Source organism: Schistocerca nitens, chromosome 3 (genome assembly GCF_023898315.1).
Source record: "Schistocerca nitens isolate TAMUIC-IGC-003100 chromosome 3, iqSchNite1.1, whole genome shotgun sequence".
NCBI lineage: Eukaryota > Metazoa > Arthropoda > Insecta > Orthoptera > Acrididae > Schistocerca > Schistocerca nitens.
Genome location: NC_064616.1, coordinates 553,829,248 through 553,846,630, shown reverse-complemented (window position 1 = coordinate 553,846,630; position 17,383 = coordinate 553,829,248). Strand labels below are relative to the sequence as shown.

At 38.6% G+C, this 17,383-nt stretch overlaps 1 protein-coding gene across 3 annotated transcripts in view; it reads left to right on the top strand.

The window, feature by feature from the left end:
• LOC126248461 (cytochrome P450 4C1-like) overlaps positions 1-17,383 on the top strand; it is a 269,044-nt gene that overhangs the window by 93,563 nt on the left and 158,098 nt on the right. For all 3 annotated transcript variants that reach the window (XM_049949466.1, XM_049949464.1, XM_049949465.1), the window contains one exon: positions 392-552. In XM_049949466.1, the coding sequence (XP_049805423.1) occupies positions 392-552 (161 nt within the window). The remainder of the gene's footprint in view (positions 1-391; positions 553-17,383) is intronic.

Genomic DNA, 17,383 nt, shown 5'->3' with positions numbered 1-17,383 from the left:
ATGAATGGAAGTTTTAGATTTTCACGCATTGGTCATTCTTAAAAATGATCGACTTTTCTCTATCAGTTTAATCTCAGTCTCTTTTGTAGCGTGAAAGTAGTAGTCTCGCAGCACCCTTCGAATAGTACCATCAAATTGGGTGGTATTTACTGTTCTTTACTGCTATAATTGGAGTGTACATATTCAGATAGCTATAACCGTAATTGCTTTGCTTTTACCAGATGTGAATTAAGTGTCCTGATTCCGTCCTTTATGTAAGTTTATAGTGTTATTTCTATCGAACTCAAGTGCTTTCCTAGTTTTCTTGATTACCTTCATTGCCAAAAGTTACAGAGGAGAGAAAAAAGTAAGATGCAAAAATTTTGAATTGTCACCGTTTCATTCTTTACAGCTCTTGGCTCGTTCGGAGATAACAGGAGAGCGTTATCGGAGATCTGCTGACTGCGGGGAAGGGACAACAGCTGCCAGTCCCAGCTGCGGAAGTTGGGAGTTGCTAGCGGACGCCACGCGCTGTCACACCTCAGGGACTCCGGGCCACAGGTATTCCCACAGGTAAACTGAGGCACAGCCACCATCTACATCACTTTTTCACGGATAAAGTAGTGGTAAATTTGTTGATAGATGCTTCATCTGTTCGTTCAGTTTTTATGGTCATGTGATACAGATAATTTATTTTTTATCCACTTTTTCCTTGAAAGTTCTGCATGAAGATCTGCAAACCATTTCCTGTCAAAATGAAGTGAATCGACATTTTTTGTGATTTAGCAGACAGTCTGTTCAAGCAATGAAGTTCTCGACTAACGAATACGATGGAGCTGAGAAGACTGTTTTGAAACGAAGACCATCAAATGATGTGTCTGGAATGCCCAACTGCTCTTCAAAGGTCATCCATCCGACCTGTTGTTTAGTTGATGCCTTGTCGATCTGCGTCAATGCGTCAAGCTAGCGGGATTGCTAGACGGTATTATCTACCATCCTCGTGATTCTAGTACAATCTCTGCATGCGTTTTGATTTCCTACGTCGATGTCGTTGCGTTAAGAATAATCAAGCCTGATTAGAAAAAAAGAACTCACCCTGCAGTTCCATCTAACAACGACAATTAGTGCCTTGAGCCTTCTAATCCTGAAATACGTTTTTCCGTTAGCAGTCCTAGTGCAACCATTTCTCCTAGCTCGGTTATTAATTCGTTTATGTTAATTACCAGCAAACCCCTGCACCTGTTCTGTAAAGAATCGAACTCATATGTATGAAACAGCTTCAGACGTCTGATTACTTTACAAATGAATTAATGTGTGAAATATTTGAAGTTACGAAGCTAAACGAAAAAAGGGTAGAAAAAGGTTTGGAATTATGTTTAAAGTTTGTTGGATGTCGGCATTATTATCAAACACTAGACGAGTATTGTCGGGGAATTTTGCGCTCCGTTTTAAGAAAAGCTAGTTTTTTACGCATCTCAATGTTTATGACGTCATGACAAGTACAACAACTATGAGTCGTACAGTGACATAATTTGCAGGTACATTATGAGGTATAATGGACGCTGTCTGAAAAATATATGACGGATAGAGTTACCAGTAAATAAGTAGTAAATTTAAATGTCGTGCCTGATGCTGAAGTTTTACTGCATGAACTGGATGCATATAGCTGGGCAACAGCGGGCCGTGAGCTATGCTGCCTCAACACGGGTTCACAGGTAGATTCCATGATTCTAGACTTCTGCAAGGCGTTCGATACAGTTCCCCACAGTTGCTTAATGAACAAAGTAAGAGCATATGGACTATCAGACCAATTGTGTGATTGGATTGAAGAGTTCCTAGATAACAGAACGCAGCATGTCATTCTCAATGGAGAGAAGTCTTCCGAAGTAAGAATGATTTCAGGTGTGCCGCAGGGGAGTGTCATAGGACACTTGCTATTCACAATATACATAAAGACCTTGTGGATGACATCGGAAGTTCACTGAGGCTTTTTGCAGATGATGCTGTGGTGTATCGAGAGGTTGTAACAATGGAAAATTGTACTGAAATGCAGGATGATCTGCAGCGAATTGACGCATGGTGCAGGGAATGGCAATTGAATCTCAATGTAGACAAGTGTAATGTGCTGCGAATGCATAGGAAGATAGTTCCCTTATCATTTAGCTATAAAATAGCAGGTCAGCAACTGGAAGCAGTTAATTCCATAAATTATCTGGGAGTACGTATTAGGAGTGATTTAAAATTGAATTATCATATAAAGTTGATCGTCGGTAAAGCAGATGCCAGACTGAGATTCATTGGAAGAATCCTAAGGAAATGCAATCCGAAAACAAAGGAAGTAGGTTACAGTACGCTTGTTCGCCCACTGCTTGAATACTGCTCAGCAGTGTGGGATCCGTACCAGATAGGGTTGATAGAAGCGATAGAGAAGATCCAACGGAGAGCAGCGCGCTTCGTTACAGGATCATGTAATAGTCGCGAAAAACTCCAGTGGAAGACACTGCAAGAGAGACGCTCAGTAGCTCAGTACGGGCTTTTGTTAAAGTTTCGAGAACATACCTTCACCGAAGAGTCAAGCAGTATATTGCTCCATCCTACGTATATCTCGCGAAGAGACCATGAGGATAAAATCAGAGATTAGAGGCCACACAGAAGCATACCGACAATCCTTCTTTCCACGAACAATACGAGACTGGAATAGAAGGGAGAACCGATAGGGTACCCTCCGCCACACACCGTCAGGTGCCTTGCGGAGTATGGAAAAAAAAAGGTAGTAAGTTGCAGACTATTTTCCTTTCAGCGTTTTGCCAGGGCTTTCTCGGAGAAAAACTTTCGAAAGTGTTAGAAATTATGTGTAACGTTTGTTTGAAGTCCCTAAGAGCTTTCATTCTCAAATACTGGATGCATATAGCTGGGTAACTGCGGGCCGTGAGCTATGCTGCCTCAACACATACACAGTTTCTAATAGTAATTCTTGTCTTATTGTGTTAAACCTTTAACGTAAGATTATACCTCTTAATCGGTATGTCATTTTTAAAGTTAATCAATAATAATATGAAAGCCTGAAGATCAAATCTGCGTTCCCCTGGAAGCCGTTACACAGGTAACCTCGTCTGTGCACCATGAAACCTGTTAGCCGTTTAGTAATACAGATTATTGTGAATAGAAGCGAAGTAAATCTGATCCCAACTCGAAGGGTGGTCTTAGCACCGCAGTGCTTTACTAGTTGTGGTCTTACTAACCTTCCGTTCATTTGAAACGTCCCCTTAGAAAAATTGTACATGACTGTGCTTAAACTGACACACAATATTTTTAGCGCAACGCAATCTGACTTTCAAACATCCCTACAAAAGAATGGCCCTGACTAACATTAACCTATACGTTTCACAAATCACTTACCTCGCAAAAACCTTGGTTACTCGAACTACTGCAAAACAGCGAGCGCCACTACTGCCAGCTAAATAAAAGATTCAAACTACGGAAGGCACTAACTACTGATAGGCATAGTTAGCAAATGAAAGATTTTAATAGAGAACAAAAAATGTATTTACCTTATTAGTCATCAAAGGTCATAATATATATAGCAGTTCATGACATCCAGTCTTACAAATTTCAAGATTCCGCCATTTCTCTCCCCACATCCACCACTGCTGGCGGCTCACCTCCAACTGCGCAACGCTACGCGCTGTTCACGTCCAGCTGCCGCTGCCCAACACTACAATGGCAGACAACAATGCAAACTAGCCACAGACTGCACACAGCACAGCCAGTGATTTTTCATACAGAGCGCTACGTGGCGTTACCAATAAGTAAACCTAAACAGCCTACTTACATAGCCCCCATGTTCCCCACAAAAAATTTTACAAATTGTTTTGGGCAGTGGCCAATAATGACTTGATAAAATTTTTCACAATTACAATAACAAAGATATCAAATGCACACATTTATTCATACAATGTTGGTCAAAAGCTAAAATTTTCTCACAGTCCATAAAGACAGTCCTGATCATTCATCACAGTAAAATTACAGTGTTTTTTTCCCTCAAAGTCTGAGCAGTAAAAGAGAATGCACACGGAAGTAGTGGATTTCCATGCAGTCTTGAAGAAGTAGTGTTGTCCTTCCAACGGAAAGACATTGCTGACTCTTGACATGCCGACAGGTAATGCGCCACAACAGAGCAAACCCACAGCAGAGTCAGTCGAAGTTTTGAAGAATATTGGTAGGTAGGTCATCACAGAGTAGACCCACTGTAGTCCTTGTAGAGATTACGGTATTGGTGGGCCACCAGAGGTGCAGACCCACTGCAGTCCTTGTAGAAATAATGGTATTGATGGATCATCAAAGGTGTAGACCCACTGTAGTTCTTGTAGAGATGGGCAGCAGCCATCTGCTGCGACTGTGCAGGTGCACAATCACCATCGAAGAGTCTTGCAGACAATATAGCAAGTCCATAACCACCACTTGTGCACTCACAAAGTTTTTGGAATTGTCCTTAGAACCAGCAATGCTGTTATCCAGTCCCTTGCTGAATTTTTAACACACGTGCAAACACTAACAGTCCCTACTTCTCACATATTGTCCATATACTATGACCAACAGAAACGTGTGCAGTGAAATGTAACTTACAAGTTACTTAATTTGTTGAACTGGTGTCAATTACAATTTTATAACATAAGAATACAATAACAAAGGTACAAAATACATAATTAAAGAACATAACAATACAGATAACATTTGTAGTAATACAGGCTTTACAAAAGAATCGAAATAACATATACATCAGTGTTACAAGAAATATGACATAAGTAAATACATAAAAGATCAGAATAACTTTTGAAACATCAACTTCACACATGAGCATTAAAACAAAACAGAATAAATAATGTCTAAGCATCTTTACAAGGTAAATAACATATTATCAGAAAAATTCTACAACATAACTCTCATCAGATAAACACATAAAGACAGGATGAACACAAATATACAAGAGTACACAAACACATAGCGGAATAACAGAAATGGAAAGGACAGGGTTTGTTTTACTGCAGTATCTTGCAAACAAAACTTTCTTTACTTCTTAGAGATCTCCCTTCGTTCTTCATTATTTCAAAAAGTGCTATCTATACCTGCTTGCTGTACTTTTTTTTGTAAAACTTCTCAATGCATTTCTTCTAATTCATCGCAGCTCATTCTCATATATAGTCTACCCCTCTTAAGCTAACTTAAATCTACTGAGCTCAGATTATAAACTAAGGGACGAGGCAATGCAGCAGCACAAAACAATTAACGCAAACAGCAATGACAAAAAATGCAGATTTGCCAAGCAAGCAGCGTTATAGAAATTAGCAAAGCAATTGCAATATTACAACTAATATGAGGCAATGTGCAGCAAACAAGAAAAATAAATCACTAGTAAACTGGATTAGCAGGGTAACACAAATTAAAATTCAGTAGCACTATGCCTGGCAAACAGCAGCAGCAAATGCAATAACTTATATCTAAACAAGACAAAGCTCAGGCAGAAAAAGTATTACAGTACAAACGGCCATGTTTAATACCTATGTCACATCTTAATACTAGAGTGATGCATCACAATTTATTCTACAAAAGAAATTACCAAGTACTTGAAAACAAAATTATGTATGCAGTTACTGTTATTAATCCCTTCTTATTGTTCTTTCCTTTCCAAGTGCTCCTTTTTCGAAGAATGTGGATCATAAAATAATTATTTAATAGATCTGTTGACAGAAAGTGTTCACATTAGCAAATGCATTTAATTTTATTTTATAAAACCAATGCTGCAACACAGCTGGAAACCAGATATCAAATGAAATAAGCAACTATGTACAAAGTAAAGCATAAAATAATCATTCAGTAGTCATGAGGCATTTCATAAGTCAGTAGAAATTCTCTCAACACTCGTTGAAAGACACTTGTCATAATCAGGTGTGCAGATGTATGAATATTTCCCATCAATTCATAAGCATTTCAATAAGTAGCACAAAGTACGAGTAATCATGTTTCCAAGTAATGAGTGTGTCGTATTTGCGATGCTTTCTACAAGGAAATGTCAATAGCAAGGATAATGGCCTCTTTTTTTTCTCCACCTGTGCCTCTGAAAGGCACACACTAATGGCTTTTTTCCAGGCAGGTGGTACAGCTGGGCATCCACGACGCATTACGTGAAGGTCACTTAACTTTCTTACCGAAATATTTACGACACCAGTTTGCACAACAGTGACAGTCTCACATAAAAATTTCACAGGTCAAGAATTTGCGTTACAAATCTGTAGAAACAAAATCCTATTGATATAACAGTGTCCAAAAAATTTTCGTCGCCATTGTAATACATTCACGCATTTACATACATTTCATAACTCTTAAAGTACGATTCTTGGTTTCCAACAACCTTTTTCACAAACCAGAGTCCCTAACCACTACTCATTATTCCTTACCTTATTCGTCGACACTTCTTCAATATTTCATCATAACAGATACGTAACATAATCAAATAACTCATATAGCATCAGCATATTGATCATAAACATACTGCAACAGCATAATACACATAGTCATCGTAATAATAACATCATAACACCTCAGTCAACTCTCAAAATCGTTGTAGCTTCCTCCAATAATTTCAAAACCTAAAAAAAATTCTCTGCACGTGTCAAAAGTGTCATCTGCCTCAAACGTACTTTAAAAATCATGATCCCATACCAAATACATCATTCAGAGCTCTCATAGTATCACAATGGTTCCGAAAAAATATGAACAGTTCACAAAGTACAGAAGAAAGACAATTTCATAAGTGTGAAGTTATCTAACTGTGTAATTGCGTAAACACCTGTCACTGACGTAGTAAAAAGATGTTGGTTTCTCTGTAAAATAATCAGATAGCTGTGTAATTCTGTTTTAGAGGAATATGGTACCGATGTGTAAAGTTGTATAAGCAAATACCATATTATCTAGGGCTCCTTGTGCTTGCTAAACACATGGTACACAAAGTAGGCGTGTACCCCCCCTGAGGATTAATGTAATTATACCCTCAGGTGTTACAGATTACAGCAATGGAATGAAATGTATCACGGAAAACTTTCTTGGTAATTCAAAAATCTTAAAAAATAAATGGTTTAAGTGCAAAATTAATCACTCAAATGCATGTCCTGTAGCGCTAAATGTGCGTCTTGCTGTAAGATAATTCTGTGGAAGTGTCGTTGTTATCGTCCTCTGTAAGCAAAGTTCTGCTGAAGTCAATGTACTTACCTCATCATAAACGAAAGTGAAATGCTTTGTGTATATGTATCGTAGTTATTACGTACCTTACCGTGATCAAGAAAGTACTATAATGTGACGTATTGTCGTGCTACGAAAAAGGCTGTCTCATTGTAGCTATACCACAAAAGTTACTACTGAAACATGTTTTACTTTCCAGAATAATACAGAAAAACTGTGCAGATATAAAACAGATACACCGCTAAAGCAACAATGTAAATTGTGTCACATATTAATAGCGTCGTGATATAATCGTGTACCTATCAAAGAAACCAAATGCTAAGTCATCTTTAATCTCACCGAATGTACTTCAAATAAAGAGTATCTTTTCAAGTAAACCAAAATGTTGCATTAATATCTCATTAGCAGTATAAGTTCTAAGTATGTAAGCCTGATAGTCGTTACGTAATCGTGCAACTTGTTGCAAGAATGTATAACACTGTGTCGTCTGTTCACTATAACAATGCATTCGTAATTACTGTCTAAATAAGTTCTCTTGGTTCTTGACTGGATATTTAACTTCAAACATTGTTGCATATTAACAGATTCTAAGTCTGACAAAGCATACTAGTAATGTAAAGTGAAAAGTTATATGGCAAAGACAAAGCTAAAAAGCAGATTATCTTTCAATAAACGGTTTTGCATGTGAAATGTGGTGTAAACCTTTACTCTTCCTAGTATGCAGAGTTTCAACTTCAACGCAATTATCATGTGGTATACGTCGGATTCTGTAAGGTCCATTGTAAACTAGAAAGAATTTGTGACTCAAGTGTTTCTTCTTATGTGACAATGAATGAGCTTTAATGAGAACTTTCTGACCAATATATAATTTCTTTGCATTTGATTTACCGTGTAGTTTTCTCCTTTTGACTGCTGCAGATTTTATATTTTTAATAGCCAAATCAACTATGTCTTTGTGTCGAAGTTTACGTGTATTCGGGAAAGGTACAAGCTCTCTGATTTTGTTCGGTGGTTCTTCATTCTTCAGTACAAGAGTAGGTGGTAAAGCGTCTGCAAAGCTTATTGATGTCTTTCATAATCCGTTCAGATGGGTTACAATGTGGTGAGTACAATGAAATAAAAACAGGTTTGATTTTATGGTTCCGAAGCATGCGTGACCAAACAGCAGATCTGAATTGCGGTCCGTTATCTGAAATAACTTTAGCAACGTGGCCAACTTCACGTAAGAAATTTTTAACAAAGGCGTTGGATACAGACCGTCCAGTGGCTTTACGTAACGGAGTGAAAGAAACAAATTTTGAAGTAAGTTCAACAGCGACTAGAACGTACGAAAATCCATTCGATGTTCTGACAAGGGGTCCCAAGAGATCAGCAGCAAATTCTTTTAATTTAGAAGGAATGATAGGAAACAACGGAGCACGATGTGAGATAGTAGATGGTTTCGCCTTCTGACAAAGTTTACAAATAGACAAGACTCTTCGAATTCTCTTTTCCATATTGTTAAAATAACAAGTCGTCCGAAGAATATGATAACATTTTCGTGGACCAAAATGTGTGTAGCTGAAATGAATGAACCAAATGAGCTTATTAACAAAATCATCTGGAATGCAAAGTACCCATAGCTTGTCATCAACAGTGCAGCGTTTGAACAGTATGTTGTTTCTAACCAGATAATAATGCCGAATCTGTGTGTGTGTCTTTTCATGCCATTTACTTTTGATGTCTTTCCAAATCGGATCTTTATCTTGTTCATGAGCAATGTCCTTTAAAGATGTGGTGATGAAGTTTTCAAAGGCGACTTTCTGAATGTAAAGAATACTGAAATTTTTTTCGAGGTTGCCTTCTGTGTTACTTTTCTCAAGCCCAGCCGGTGCGCGTGACAGTGCGTCCGCAACAACGTTCTCCTTGCCGGGAATGTAGACTATTGTGAAGTGGAATTCTTGCAGAAATAATGCCCAACGTTTTAACCTGTCATGATTTAATTTTGAAGACATAATAAATTGTAATGCACGATGATCACTGTATACTTTTACGTGCTTACCAGAAAGAAAGAAACGGAATTTGTTAAATGCCCAAACGATAGCTAAAGCTTCTAATTCAGTAACGGAATAATTTTTTTCAGATTTTGTTAGCACTCAGCTAGCATAAGCAATGGTTTTCTGAACGTTAGTGTCATTTTCTATGGCTTCTTGAAATAAATGGGCACCAAGACCGATTTTAGAAGAATCCGTGCTAAGGCAGAAATCTTGTGACAGACCTGGATGAGCTAGTATTGACGCGTTAAGTAGCGATTCTTTCAAAGAATTGAATTCCAACTGTGCTCGTTCATCCCAGTTCCAAATAGTATTTTTTCCAGTGAGAGAACAAAGTTTTGGTGTAACTAGAATTTGCATATTCAGAAAACGACGATAAAAATTTACGAGACCTAGAAAACTACGGACTTGTTTTTTTGTGGATGGAACTGGAATGGCTCTGATTGCTTCTTACTTTTCAGGATCCGGTTGAATGCCTTCAGAAGAAATAATATGCCCCAAAAACTTCACCTTAGTCCTACTGAATTCAGACTTTTCCAAGTTAACTGTAATTCCAGATTCTGCAAAAATACGTAAAAAACTGTTGAGGATGCGATTATGTTGTTCCCATGAAGCTTCTGCTATTAGAATATCATCCACACATTAGGTGATGTGACTTTTTAAGAACTCAGGTAATATGGAATTTAGCCCGCGAATGAATGCTGCCGAAGAAATGTTCAAACCAAAAGGAAGTTTCCGAAATTGATAACAAACGCCGAAACAAAGAAAATCTGTGTATTTTCTACATTCTGGATGAAGTTCGATCTGATAAAAGCTGGATCTGAGATCAATAGAAGACAACACTTTTACACCATTAAAATGTTGAAGAAGTTCTTCCAACATTTGCGGCCTGTCTGTTTCAGCAATAATGACAGTATTGATTTGTCTCGAATCTAAGACAAGCCTGATCGATACATTTTTCTTCTCAACAACATGTAATGGATTGTTGCATGAGCTTACTGCAGGCTCAATAATGCCCTCGTCAAGCATAGATTGTATTTCTGTTCTAACACGGTCCCTATAAAATGGTTCAAATGGCTCTGAGCACTATGGGACTCAACATCTTAGGTCATAAGTCCCCTAGAACTTAGAACTACTTAAACCTAACTAACCTAAGGACATCACACACACCCATGCCCGAGGCAGGATTCGAACCTGCGACCGTAGCAGTCCCGCGGTTCCGGACTGCAGCGCCAGAACCGCTAGACCACCGCGGCCGGCACGGTCCCTATAATGCGCCGGAATTACGTATGGTCTAACACAAAATTTCGTATGCTCACGAACACGAAATTGGTATTGAAATCCCTTGATTGTTCCTGTTTTGTGAGTAAAAACTGTGGAATGTGCTTGTAAAATCTCAAAAAGGTCCTGCCTATCAGTGTCATTACAATTCTCAATTGTTTGAATTTTATTCTGAATTAACTCATTAGTATCAAATACGCCGTCGATATCATCCCTGTCAGTACTTGCAGAGTGATTGTTAGTGTCTAGTTCCGTAGAAAATTCCGAACTGTTGTCTAACAGAAGGTAAAGCCGATTAATTTCCTCGTCATGGTTTGAGAGCCAATCTTCTAATTTCAAAGCTATTGACTTACCTTCTTTCTCTAAACTTATTTCAGCATCGTGAAAGTTTAAAATTGCTTTGTATTCATTCAAAAAGTCTACTCCCAATATAATTTCCGTCGACAATAATGGAACAATAAGAAAGCTCAGAGAAGCTGTGGCTTTGACAAAAGAATTCTAAGTTGGCTTGTTGGCGTACATCTACAATTTTTCCAAAGATTGCACCTTGTAATTTAATCTTACGTAACGGAAGTGTGGGACAATCGTTCGATTTGTTGCATTTGCTAAAGGCTGTTTCACTAATTACTGAAATGGGACTGCCAGAGTCAAGTACTGCCGTAAATTTTATGTCATTTACTGTAATGTGAATCACAGGATATGCAATGTTGTTATGTTTTACGTCGTGTTCCTCGAGTAAGATGTCCCTAATGTCTTCCATTTTTACGTAATTACTAGCTACGGCAGCTGCGTCGTCAGTTTCATACGTACGTTGTGTGGCTGCCACCGATATGAGTCATTGCCTATTGTCTCTTTGTTGGCGCGCGCCGTTATTGGGGTTTGGAGACCTAACTTCTACAAATTCACCTTGTCGAGAGGACCCTGCTCTGTTTGAATCCCGCCAGTTCTGATGCAATTCAGGTCTGTCGTTACGATCATATCGTCTGTCGTCATGTCGGTAGATTCCATAGTTACTTTCTTGTCGGTCACGTGGTGGAAAACTTCTCCCTGAATCGCAACTACGCGCTGGACCGTTGCGTCTGAAGTTATTCTGTCTCCCTCGATAATAATTATTTTGGTTCCCATATTGTCTGTTTCTCTGATTGTATCTGTGATAGTCATTACCGCAGAGAGGTGATCTTTCCCTGTAATTATTACTACTCTGCCAACGGTTGTCATACAGGTGGTGTCTGTTTTGGTCACGATTTACGTTGTAAGAATAGCATTGTCGTGTCCATTTATTGTTTCTTTCATCGCGGAATTGTGACGGATATGACCTGTAATTGTTGTGCTCCTGTTTTCGCGTTCCGCGATTGTCAGTGTCAATTTCCAATTCGTGTAACAGTCCCTGAAAAGCTTCAATGTCATCTTTGCAACGCCCTGCCAAAATAATATGTCGTAAATGTTCAGGTAATTTGATTAAGCAAATGCGGATGAGTTCTGAGGGGCTGTATGGGTTTGACAGGTACTGATTCTTGTGCAACATGTCTTCAAAATTTATCGCAAGACTGGAAAATTCAGATTGTTCGAAACGTTTCATCATTATGATGCTATGTTTTACTCGGTCTTGTGTAGCTTGAGACCAATACGCTGAGAGGAAGGCATGATAAAATTCTACTTCACTATGACAATCGTGAATGACCGATCGCATTCTTACAGCTGGTTCATTCTCTAAGTAGCCACACATAAATTCTAATCTGTGTTCTAACGACCAGTTGGGAGGAAAACAATGAGAGAATTGATGGAGCCATGCTTGTGGATGAATGTCGTTGCCAGAATTCTTAAATGTTTTGAATTTACGTGTAGCAATGAACAGCTTATAGTCAAAATCATTGTGTCGGCGAGTAGCATATCGGTCATTGTTACGTCGTGTCGGCGGTTCCATCTCAAAATTCGGTGCACCTTGCCAATTTCTTGCATAATTTCCGAAGTACCCCGTGTTATTATTTTGTGGCTGTTCCGTATTTCTATGTCCCTCTTCCCGTATTGGAGCGCGGATGTCCTCTGAAATACGTAATTCTTGTATTACCTGTGTCAGCTGATCTTGTACTTCCCGGATTTCTCTTTGGTGTTGCGTATTAATTTGATTCTGATTTTGTTTGAATTTCCTAATTTGTTCGCACTCTTCTGTGTCATTAAAGACTATCGGTTTGGTGTCATTCAGATTATCATCTACCTTCGTAGATAAGTTAGTGAACTGAGCTGAAAGTTCGGCTACTTTATCCGATAGTGAAATTATTTCCTCTTTGTGTTTTTCTGAACCAAGTTTCAGAGTGTCAATTTGTGTTGAAATCGTATCTACTGTGTCCATTTAAGTTTTCCTGAGTTTTTACAAGTTGCGTAACCGTATCGGTAGATGCAACTGAGTCAATTTTAGCTTGCAAGGTCTCATGATTTTCATGAACAATAATTTGCAGTTCTTTTATGGCTGCTTCGTGATTCTGTAATGCATTTTCATGCCGCGAAAAAATAGGTTGAAAATGCTCACCAATTTGCGTTTTTACGTCATTACAGGCTTTTTGACATTTCGATTCAATGTTATGTATCTCAGTAGTTAAATCTTCACGTGTTTGTTCCAATGAGTCTAACTTTTGAAGCTGTTGCTGTGTTTATCTCTGGTGTTGTTCCATTGTGTCTAACTGTTGCTGTGTTTGTCTCTGATTTTGTTTCATTTGCTGCATTAATTGCAATAATAATGTATTAGTGTCTGGAATCTGTTCCTCTATGCTTTTCGGCAGTGCATTTGCACCGGCAACATTTACATTTTGACGAGCAGAAAATGTGTCTTGACTTATTTGAGAAAACAGTGAGCACCCAAAACCTGAGTCTACAGTATTTGTAATATTGTGTTCTGTCGTTTCGGATTCCTGAGGCGAGCTGTTGCCGACCGATCGATCGATAATGCTTCCCTGTTCACTACTTGTTTCACTGTCTACATCATTATTTACCGCCCGCTCCATTTCCCTATGCACTATTACCAAATTACTACTTTGAATGTCTGTTAATTCATTACACAGTGGTGCTGATAAGCTACGCTCGTCGTCCCCATTATTTCTCAGTTTACTTTGGAGCCTAGTGTTACGTTTTTCACGCGCCATTATTGTCACAATATTTCACACGATAACACAGAAAAGCACAATTTGAAGAGCAAAAATAAGAGAACACATTAACATAGCACTGAAAATAATATCTAGTTAATTGCAGCTGCGAAATACTTGGTGCAAATCTACATGCATGCCACAACTGTTTTACTGTACAACAATGAAAGACTGCAACTACAAAGGAGATTTTCTCTACAATTACGCGCTAGCAATAATCAAACGCTACACTAATTACACAAACTACAAGAAAAAATCAGAAGATTCCAATGAGGTATCCTCGGCTAAGGGTCGACATATGAAACGTCCCCTTAGAAAAATTGTACATGACTGTGCTTAAACTGACACACAATATTTTTAGCGCAACGCAATCTGACTTTCAAAAATCCCTACAAAAGAATGGCCCTGACTAACATTAACCTATACGTTTCACAAATCACTTACCTCACAAAAATCTTGGTTACTCGAACTACTGCTAAACAGCGAGCGCCACTACTGCCAGCTAAATAAAAGATTCAAACTACGGAAGGCACTAACTACTGATAGGCATAGTTAGCAAATGAAAGATTTTAATAGAGAACAAAAAATGTATTTACCTTATTAGTCATCAAAGGTCATAATATATATAGCAGTTCATGACATCCAGTCTTACAAATTTCAAGATTCCGCCATTTCTCTCCCCACATTCACCACTGCTGGCGGCTCACCTCCAACTGCGCAACGCTACGCGCTGTTCACATCGAGCTGCCGCTGCCCAACACTACAATGGCAGACAACAATGCAAACTAGCCACAGACTGCACACAGCACAGCCAGTGATTTTTCATACAGAGCGCTACGTGGCGTTACCAATAAGAAAACCTAAACAGGCTACTTACACATTTCACCTTTGATGAACTGAGTTACTGAATTGGTTATGTGGGAACGTCCAGTTTAACATTTGACCTATGATGAACTGAGTTACTGAAATGGTTGTGTGGGGACGTCCAGTCTAACGTGGACTCTTAATAATTTTTAACATCAAGAAATCATTTCCGGAGTAGTAGGTGATAGGACTGACTTAGTATCGAAACTCACCACTTTGTAGTTGTAGTCTGGCATTTATCCGCTTATACTAGGAATTTTACGTCAGATCAGAACAGGTGTCGACATACTAAAAATCTTGTCGATGGAACTGTGAAAGCTCTGCAGGTACACAGTTATTTGAAAACTTTTAGATGCTTTAAAAAGCGGAAATTAATCATCAAATTTCAAAAATTTGAGTCATTTGTATTTAACTGATAGACCTATGGACCACTTTGGGCCAGTGTCTATAAAGTAATTATTTCTGTAATCATGGCTATATTTTGTGAAGATAGGTGGTGCAATGTTTAAGACACTGGATTATCACTTGGGGAGATAAGTTCAAATTCCCGTCTCATTAGGCAGATTTAATTTTCCGTGAGGTCCCTACAACTTATAAGACGAATAGAATAGTTCCTTGTATGAGGCAGCAATCGACTCTATTAGGTTCCTTTCGGGTAAAAAATGTTATCATTACGATGAGGACGATGGGGGGGGGGGGGGGGGGGCAGTAAGAGGGGGAAAGGCGAAAGGAGCAATGATCAGGCATTCTCTTGCGGTAAACACTCTGCATTCGATCAGGAGAGTGGAGAGGGCATTTGAACGCCGTTCCTAACATTGCACTACAGTGCTACGTCTCATAGCCAAAGAATGCCGTAGGAACGAACTACAGTGTTCGACAAGGAACAAATGACCACCCTACTTGTTATCTCTTCCTACCGTGATCAATTAAAATTCACATGAAATGAGTAACGCAAGCTACTATGTAACTTGTTTCTCTTGCGTAGATGACACAGCTAACTTCGTTTCATGGCGTGATATGACAGCCTTCCTCTGAAGGTCAGTACCACCGTCATACACCTCACAATTATTCTTGTATTTCCTTTTTCCTTGAACACCGGAGTACACGCTCATTATTGCACAGTCTGCTAAATCCTTTGTTCATCTTTCTTTTGATGCTGCAGCTGTATTCCAGTTCGGGAGAAGAAGGGTCAAGTCTTCGCCCAGCCATCCAACAACGTTTCACTAAGGATCACAAATTCACTTCTGTCGAGTTTCCTCCATTCTTCTCCATCTAAACCTGCGTCATATCTCTAATGACTTCGCCGTTGATAAGATTATAGACTCTAGTCCCCCTACATTCCATGTGACACAACTCCCAAAACAATGCTATGATCGACAGGAGATCAATTTTACTTCAGTTAACCCTTAAAGGAATTTAAACTGCAAAGTAGGTTTCGTAATCAGCTGAATATTTTGAGGCTAGGCTTACTGTCCTCCTGTTGAGGGTTTCTAACTTTTTTTCCGACTGCTTGATTCAGAAGTATACAGATATTTAAAAAAATTTTGTCTCCTTCAGCACTATTATACTACCCGCAAAGATAATTTGTCACAGGTATTGCATTACGCATTCCCTCTATAGGATCAAATTGAAAATCTAACAGCAAAATAATCGCATAAACGACACATTTTGAAACGTATATTAAGCTTAGAAACTCGAAATACATCTGATACCGATTTCGCGAGCTACTATGAGATGATAAGTAAACTTGATGAAGTTGAAATGTGATGTGTATATAAGCGATGCCATAAACTTGAAGTCCCTTCCTCTAAGCAGTTTTACTGAAAAAGGTGGTACGACACTGGATTCGCCTTTAAAATATCCCCCTTCCGTCGTCCGTATTTAGATTTCTTTAGTTACACTAAATCGCTTAAGCTGAATAAGTTGGTTGTTTTGATAAAGCTCCAGATGATTCCTTTACACATCCCTCTCCCCTTGAGCTAATGCACCGACTGTAACAAGCTATAACCTCCGGCTTTATGCTCTTTGAAATATTGATCTAAACATGTCTTCTTATGTCCTGAAGTGTTAAGATATGTTCTTGCATTTTTGAGTGTGGTTCTAAGAGCGATATTGTTGTAGTTGACCTGTAATGGTTGTCACAACAAATGTATTAGTTGCTTTTCTTTATTTCCTAGCGCGGATTTTATACATCTGTGGAGTGTGTTGAATTCGTATATTAACTACATTATTTCTCGTCTCTATTTTCTTCCGTTGAAAGCATAGGTGAGACAAACATCATACTTTCGTTGTTACTTACACAGGATTATCCCAACAGTAAACAACGACAATAAAGCAAAAGCCAAAGTCGTCTGATAGGTAAATCGAACACAAAAGGAGTAATTAACATCAAATTATACAACAGAAACATATGAACCACCTCAAAAAACTATTGCTGCATATCTTATCTAGGAAGTTTATCTTAGAAATTCCAACCTTATAGCCAAGGATAAACGTTACAATCCCCTTCTCTAGAAACAGCACATTACGAGATTGCGAAACCATAAAATATAAGTCACGTGTAAGAAAAAAGAAAGTCAGTGGTTGTAAACGTTTCACTGCCAAAGCTACTCATCATTTATATTAGTCATTCCGGCAGAACCTTCCAGATCAGATTTAATGGGATATGAGTAATTCCTTGCTGAAATATTGTGACGAATCAGCAAAGCTCAACTAATATTCTCGATTTAAAAGAGGATATATGGAAATTGATGGAGAAAACTAATAGGAATTCTAGCTTCAGTAAGAGAGCCAGAGCGGGATGCCTGGGAAAAATTCCACAGTCTACTATACAAACGGAAGTCAGCAGACATG